Genomic DNA, 7,975 nt, shown 5'->3' with positions numbered 1-7,975 from the left:
TCGCAAATTTGCACAACTTCATTTTCATTCACTGATGAAGAACGGTGGACACCGTTCGAAACGTCTAATTAGAATTTGATGATTATCCAAAAGTATAGACTGAATCATCTTCAATTTATTGTATCCTGGATGACTAATCTTCACAAACGTGCTAGATTGTTTCAGTCCGGATCAACATGAAAACAATAGACAGGAGCTTTAACATAAAAATCACAGGTTCGTACAAAACTTACGCTTTCTATGCAGATATCAGGTGCACTGCATAAGTTACAAAAAAGATAGTCTATAGCAGCGGGTGGTTTCGATCCACCGACCTCTGGGTTATGGGCCCAGCACGCTTCCGCTGCGCCATGCTGCTAGCGATGGCTATACCTGCCGAATTGTGTACTCTATTGTTTCCAGACCAACTATTTATCAACAATCTTGAACCAAGAAGGTTGAAAAAGGTTCAACCACCTTGCTTGAACGTTGTATACAATTTAGGAAATACTAACCCTGGCTTTAACGCCAGCCTACACGAGCGCTGTTTGGGACCTAGCGGCCTTTAGTTCCCGTATTAAAAAGATCCACACCTTGAACTCACAAAAGAAACTTACCTGGTCTTTTACCTTCAACTCCAAAGTCGCGTTGTCTTCACTTTGAGGACAGAAATCACGAGTAGAATGGCGTTCTTTAGAACGATTTCGTTGTATCCGTTGAAGTTTTTGTTTGTTTCCATGTTCTAGGGAAGGCATGTTCGATACAAGACGTCAGATCCAACAGCGAATCCGGATACGTGAATCCTATTGCGTTCACACCAGGGTTCACCCCACAGCGAATCCGGATAAATCCACCTCCAGATGTGGGCCCCGTTCATACTAGGATTCACGTATCGGGATATATCCGGATACGGCGTAAATCAGGATATATCCAGGGTTCGCGAATCCGGATTCGCCGCGAATAAGGATATATCCGGATACGCGAATCCTGGTATGAACGGGGTGTAAACCAGGTTTGTTATTTAGAATGATGTCTGTAGACATAAATGTGTTACTCATTACATCTTATTTTATATGCCTGGAGTTGGTTCATAACATTTCGCCATTGCTTATACACATTAGATCCCTGTTTACATAATATATTTAATTGTATCAAGCATCACTTAAGCTATCAGCATACCAAGAATCATGATCCTTCATCCCTCCTTGACATATTTTCTTTGAAAGTAGTAAACTATACCGGCTCCTGCAGTTCAAGAAAAGACGTTAGCGGACCCAAACATACACCTCTTGCTCTCTGCCACCTTTCTCAGTTTTCTCATTTATTATGCAAATTAGCTGTTAATTTGCATAGTTAGTACCTCATTATGTACGTTTTTACTTAGGCTATCTACATACCAAAAATCATGACAATCCGTCAACACATTCATATTTTTCCATTAATTATGCAAATTAGATCATCATCTGCATGATTAATATGTGTAGATATTTCTTTCTTTCTCAGCTACAAATGTGACAAGTTTGAAAGTCCTATAAAGGAATGCAGTGGATTTACATACGTTCCTCGTTAATTATGCACATTAGCTGTCAATTTGCATAATCAGAATTCCATCATGTAAGTCTTCCCTTTGGCTATCTACATACTAAAAATCATGACGATTCGTCTACACGTTTATGAGACCGTCATTTGCATAATTAACATGCATTGATATTTCTCTCTTTCTCATCTAAATTTATATATGTGACAAGTTTGAAAGTCCTATCATGAAAAACGACGCGCTGCTGACGGCACATGGCTTTTCAGTTCAGAATGGGAAGGAGATCTGAAACGCCACTTGGCAGAAAGGTGGCACAGAATGTGTACTAGAGAATAGGCTATTTCATGTTCCGTGGCGCAACCGTTATTGTTACTTTCCGAACGATTTTCGTCTCGACTACGTGAAATTCGGGTTGACGGCGGCCATTGGGGGTAAAGCAGAAGGGCGGGGGAAAAGCGGAATTACACCGGGGGTAAAGATGAAGGACGGGGGCACAGATGAAGTACAGCGGGGGTTAAGGGGAAGTCCGGGGGAAAAGGTGAACGGGTAGGGGGAAAAGCTGAAGGAGTTAGGTGGGGGGGTGAGCGAGGAGAACATTCTCTCCGACACAACCTGAATTTCTCGCCCACTTAAAATTACAGAGCAAATACTCTTCCCCACACAGACTGATCCTTCTCTGTGAGTCAGATAACTTTTGCTCTGTGTGAGAGAACATTTATTAGTCACAGACACAGACTCTGCCATTCACGAAGTGAAATGCTCTCGGACACAGACAACCCTGCGAGTACAGCACACAAAATAGACGGTCAATAAAACAATGTTTAATGAATACTAAGGGTAATCGATCTGCTAAATACGTAATGAACATAAGCTATGCTAATTAGAAGACGTCGAATACTACTACTAATAGTTTCAGAAAAAAATAATGTCGCCCAACGTGGGGCTCGAACCCACGACCCTGGGATTAAGAGTCCCATGCTCTACCGACTGAGCTAGCCGGGCTGCTTGCCACGTACATGCTGTAGTTGTTACTCCCAAGAACGATAAATGTGTTCAACTATGTTCTCTTGCAAAATGGGCATACGGCAATTAAGGATATGATGCATTGTTGCACATATTATGATGAGGACTGATGTGTCCCCCATGGGAAGGAGAAGGAAAGCACTGATAACTTTGAGATAACCTTCATGCAAAAAAGACAATTGCTTGCGATAATCATTGACTCATATCATTTGGAAATGCTGCGAACTTGAAGGTAGTGTAACTGTAAAAGGAATAGATTTAAATCACTAGTATTGAATCATAACAATTAACATCGCTTTGCAATGTTATGCCAATTGAATTATCGCGGTTGGTGACATTATACAAATCAGTATATATCAGTATTAAAATCAAATTCTCTAATGAATTAGGTATGAACCGAAAATATAATTGCAAAAACACGGTGCCTAAGTATGATGTACCAATATATCAATATTAACATTGCCTAGTGCATAGAATCGCATGATACGTTTTCCCCGCAGACATGTTGTGCATTAAGGATAGATTGCAACGCGTGACGTGCATATCTAATGACGTGTTAGCAGCAGCGTACGTGCCTGTAATGACAGTGGATCCAGTCCGAGCTATTCCTGGAATTTATTGCGGGAATCCATACAGACAACCCTTGACCCGGAAGCTGTAGGTTCCCAATATTTTCATGTCGATGCTGTTTGTGTACATGAAGAGGATGGCGTAGGTATCCCCTGCACTGTAGCGATGCTTTGATCAAATTTCAGCGATCCGTCAAGAGAGATGATCCCGATGTTGTGGGGAAGACTCTCGCCGACCTTCAGGGCCAACCTGGCCTCTCCCACCCGCGGGAATCCTCCTCCAGCGCCGCAGCGGAGGCCCAAGAAGAAATGGTGGGGAGATGGCGGCAAATCCCACGGCGCGCTGCTCATCTTAATAGAGGTTGGCTTCGTTTTTGCCGTCATAGGACTCATCATGAGCTTGGTGGCCTTCAACAAAATCACGAATCCGAAAGACAACTCTGGAAAAATCGTGAACATGAAAATTACAGGGTTGTTTTTCCTCTGTTTTGGAGTGCTGCTGCTCGTGCCCAGTGGATGCGTGTTCATGTGTCGATTTACGGGAGTCGAGGGCTCCCGTAAGAGGTCCCAGAGGGGGGCGGAGCAACATGAACAACGCGCCGGGAGGCGAGCGAGGGAACGCGGTAGGGAGAGGTGCCGTGCGGCGTCGGACGGAAACACGGATGTCAGGGAGACTGAAGGGGAAGAGGATGAACGCTCCCGGGACAGACGAAGGTCTAACACTGAGAGAAGATCTCCACGGCCTACGTTGAGACCCCTCACACGTTCCCGTGACCGCAGGTGAGAACAATTCATATTAATGCTAACATTCATATAATTTAAAAAAGAGGATTACATGGGGGCGAACATGCATCCCTGGGGAATATATTTGACCTCCTGTGTCTGCTAATGCCTAGCTGCAGTCATATTTTCCGTAAAATACATATGCAATGATTTGTTCAGGCGAACTTGTATGGAGGCCATACGAGTTAGTTTATACCGGGGTATTAATAAAACTAGGACGGCACCCACTCTAAGCGGGAGAAAGTTAAAAGACGCATCATGCATTACGGTAATTTTTACCTCTATGAAGAATAGAGGTATTGTTATTTGCTGTGGTCTATACATATCGACTCGGTGATTTTCTTTTCTTTATTTTTCTCTAGACAGTGCCATTTTGCTAGGTGGTTTGAACCATTTAAACCCTATCTAGACCAGGCTTTTTGGGGATTCCTAGGACAACGCTCTTTTGACCCCCCTTTCGTAATTTCAAAACGGCTTGGGTTAAGATCACCAAATTTGGAGGGGATGATGTACTAGGAAGTTTTATATTTTCTGTAATTTTGGTATCATTATGACTTAATATGACGTAATTATGACGTCATGATGTCATATTTTGAGCTAAAATCGTCCAAATATGAAATTTCCGCTAAACAAATGTATTTAACAAAATGATTACTATAAAGCTTATCTTTTTAGTGTCTAAGTGTGCCAAGTCTTTTCTTACCAATGACGACGACACTGACGTCTATATGACGTCAGAAAATGAAGTCATATGTCCGCCATCTTGGATCGACAAGCTTGAATTTTCTAAAATACTACTTTTTCCACATATAACCACAAAACCCAATAGAAATGGACTAAAAATGATCCAGTGATTGTGTTTTGTAAGAAAATAAAAGATTTTTGACGGTATTTGAGTAAAAATTACATGAATTTGTCGTAAATGACATTGTCCGCCATTTTGGATTTTGACCAATGACGTCATAAATTAGCATAGATTATGAATATTTGATTAGAAATGTAACTTGAAATTACACAGGATGTTAATGATATAAATAAACAAGTTTGATCTAGCAATAAAACCATGAAATCCCATAATTCAAACTGAAATTAGTAAATTTGGGAAAATATGCCTGTCAGAAACCCGTTGCCATGGCAACACGAAAAATCACAAACTAAAGTTTTTTTCACAGTACTGTTGCCAACAATATTCTAAGAAAAGTCACCAAGTTTCGTAGTCCTAGCACACGTCGTTCGCTAGTTATACGACGTCAAAGTTGGTGCGGGCACTTTTAGCCCCTCCTCCCCGGTCTGGATAGGGTTAAAAGATCGTAATTTCCAAGGAATGTAGTCTAGTAAAAGAAAACATGTCTGATGTCTTTTATCATACGTTTGGTGTCAGATAATAATACGTGAGACAACGGCGACAGTGCCCGGCTAGCTCAGTCGGTAGAGCATGGGACTCTTCCCAGGGTCGTGAGTTCGAGCCCCACGTTGGGCGTTGTCGTTTTTTTAAAAAATCTTTTACTACACGTGTCCAAGACTCTTTATTTATTAAAAGCTACAATAAATCACAAGGATTTTTATTATTTCGTAGTTGCTAAAATCAAAGATACATTAATAGGTCATTATAAATTATCGAAAAGACCTAATTTGACCCTCTCGTCACTCGTCAATGTTTCTAATCAGTTTAAATGTTTCAATGTCCTTTCAGTCGAACTCAAGGACAGTGTCGAGCTGGTTCCGACGACACCCTAAATCCTGGTCACAACGTCAGCCGCTCTACATCAGTGTCACCCTCACGTTCTAGAGGCCGTTCGCCCCCAGGACCACCCCCTCCGGCAGACTTCAGCTTCCCCCCACCCCCGCCTTCTTACGCGTCCGCCATAAACTTGAGTGACGTCATCAACGAATCCGAGAGAGGGTCATCCAGTCGTGCAAGCGCAGATGCTACAGCATCCCACCCCCTGCGACGGCAGTCAGCCACCAATCAGCCACCAACGTACAGTTCTGTGGCAGACCTGAACGAAGTTACTATTGAAGTAGGAGTGCCAAGAAGAGACTCGGTTGTTCGTTACCAGGCAACGAGTGACAACAACGGACAGGTCGATTCCCCAAGCGCCCCTCCCCCGTCATATGAAGTGGCTCTGGCCTCGGGAGACGAAAGGAATGATGGGGCAATCGACTCTCAAATCGTGTGATGGATTCGCCATATTGGAAACTGAACTATTCTGTGCATCCGTCATACTGTCTTCCTATGGTAAGACAGCAAAAAACGTCATACATTTACTTCACAATATTGGCAATTGTTGCTTCATCTTAGCAACATGAAGACTAGGCTTACAGCATGTGCATTCCAAAATCACTTGATTTTTGGAGATGAATGCCATCTATCAAAAAGTTATGATCCTCTAGTAATTAGAAGATGAAACCTAAAATTGGAAGATGCAGTGTAGTCGATATAGACTACATTTATCACCTTTGTATACGTCCTCAGATATCATTATTTGATAACGGACGTTAGATACACCCATAGGCAGTCTCCGTCTTCATGTCTACCTTGTCCCCACAACGACCAGGTGGTCAAGGGACTAAATAGGTAGGTAGGTTTGATACACAAGAGCTCACTGACACTGGATTTCAGTTTGTCATAGAGTGTCAGCCATTTAGTTGAATGACATTTCGAAAAGCACGATGGGATGTGCTACAAACAATCTACTGGCTCTACAACTGATAAATAAATCGGGTTAGGAGGCATATTTGTCCTCATGTTTGTAGATAACTTGAAATTTCATCTTTGTTCTTAACACAATGGAGAATGATCTTGACCTTACCAGCGACCCATCAACTTTTGAACCAGCCCTCTGGTCTTCATTCAGGACAGCGTAGGGGACCCATTTGGATAGAGTACGTCACCATCCGGAAGTAAGATGTGGCAATAAAGGTGGTTGGAAGTCGGTGTCGGCCCCTGCTCTGTTAAAAAAATGATAAGTGACATTTCTATATATTGAAGTCAAGTAAACGTTTTCTTCTTAATATTTGTATGTACAAATGTAGTTGATATAGAAGATGGTTCTGCATTATGGTTTTGGAAATGTGGCGGTGAACATAGTTGGAAGAAAATGTTTGGTAGGTCGAAAGTTGGCGTTTTCTCCAAGAGAAAAGCCTTGGTGTGTAGCACATTAAATTAGACATACGGGAGTCGGCGAAGCTGACAGGTATGTTACGTGGGCGGCATCTGGCGTCATAAGTACAAGTGATAGATGATGAGTGTAACAGTCTTATCTGACTATGAACGTACGTGTTTTATTCAAATGAGTTCCATTACAGTGCAATACAGTTAGCTATCATGGTGTATGAAAGTACTGTCCAATTCGATCTGTATGTATTATTGTTTGCCTGTATAGACACATCAGATTCGATGATCAATGTGAATTGTTGCGTATCTATAGGATGTGATGAAAAAAATACATTTGATTTTATTAGATTAGAGTGTTAAAAGCACATCTGGCTAACATGTTATCAACCTTTTTTACGCTGGATTCAAAGGGCATTTCTCAAAACAATGTTTCAAGGATCATTGCAAAGAACATTGCAACACAACACACTGTCCAAGACTTGTGTCCAGACTAAGACGCTGTTCAAGACTATTATATGGTATTCCATAACTACTTACACCATTTCTTCAGTCGGGAAAAGTATAGGTGCAACATTGTGTAAAACTTTTGTCATAGATATATCAATTAGGATTTTACCATGGTCAATATTGACCGAAGGAGGCCATATATAGATATCTCTACAATAATGGCAATAAAAGATCTGGCTCTGAAATGGACTGATTCTTACTAGTTTGTCATCTATTGTTGCAATACTAGAAATATAGAAACAGGAAGTCAAGTTATAAGGTGGCACCACAGGAAAGGAAGAATTGTATGAGAAGTGGCATAGTCATCCGTGTAACCTTCACGCGTTCACGGCAAAATGGTACTTTCTTAATGGTGCCGAAAACCCCCTCGCCTTGAAAGGGTCCCATGTTAAACGGTTCCCCCAGCCAGAAACTTCGTTTTGAGACCCTATTTTCATCAAAAAAGCAAAACTAGAATCA

At 41.7% G+C, this 7,975-nt stretch overlaps 2 protein-coding genes and 2 non-coding genes across 5 annotated transcripts in view; 1 reads left to right on the top strand and 3 right to left on the bottom strand.

Annotated features, from left to right (window-relative positions):
* Positions 1–742, bottom strand: part of LOC118407494 (E3 ubiquitin-protein ligase DCST1-like) — an 18,673-nt gene extending 17,931 nt beyond the window's left edge. The window contains exon 1 of one of the 2 annotated variants that reach the window (XM_035807976.1): positions 597–742. In XM_035807976.1, coding sequence (XP_035663869.1) covers positions 597–734 — 138 coding nt within the window. In that variant the 5' untranslated portion in view covers positions 735–742. The remainder of the gene's footprint in view (positions 1–596) is intronic. The other variant, XM_035807977.1, reaches the window with a different exon arrangement.
* Positions 287–358, bottom strand: Trnam-cau. Its single transcript has one exon. It is a non-coding gene; the product is annotated as a tRNA-Met (tRNA).
* Positions 743–2,445: 1,703 nt separating the features above from the next.
* Positions 2,446–2,518, bottom strand: Trnak-cuu. The gene has a single exon. It is a non-coding gene; the product is annotated as a tRNA-Lys (tRNA).
* A 294-nt stretch (positions 2,519–2,812) lies between these two features.
* On the top strand, positions 2,813–7,701 carry LOC118407489 (serine/arginine repetitive matrix protein 1-like). The gene is made up of 2 exons (XM_035807973.1): positions 2,813–3,888; positions 5,585–7,701. The coding sequence occupies exons 1-2, from the start codon at positions 3,311–3,313 to the stop codon at positions 6,069–6,071; spliced, it is 1,065 nt and encodes a 354-aa protein (XP_035663866.1). The 5' UTR covers positions 2,813–3,310; the 3' UTR covers positions 6,072–7,701.
* The last annotated feature ends 274 nt before the right edge of the window (positions 7,702–7,975 follow it).

Source organism: Branchiostoma floridae, unplaced genomic scaffold (genome assembly GCF_000003815.2).
Source record: "Branchiostoma floridae strain S238N-H82 unplaced genomic scaffold, Bfl_VNyyK Sc7u5tJ_1363, whole genome shotgun sequence".
NCBI lineage: Eukaryota > Metazoa > Chordata > Leptocardii > Amphioxiformes > Branchiostomatidae > Branchiostoma > Branchiostoma floridae.
This window is presented reverse-complemented; position numbering and strand designations above follow the sequence as displayed.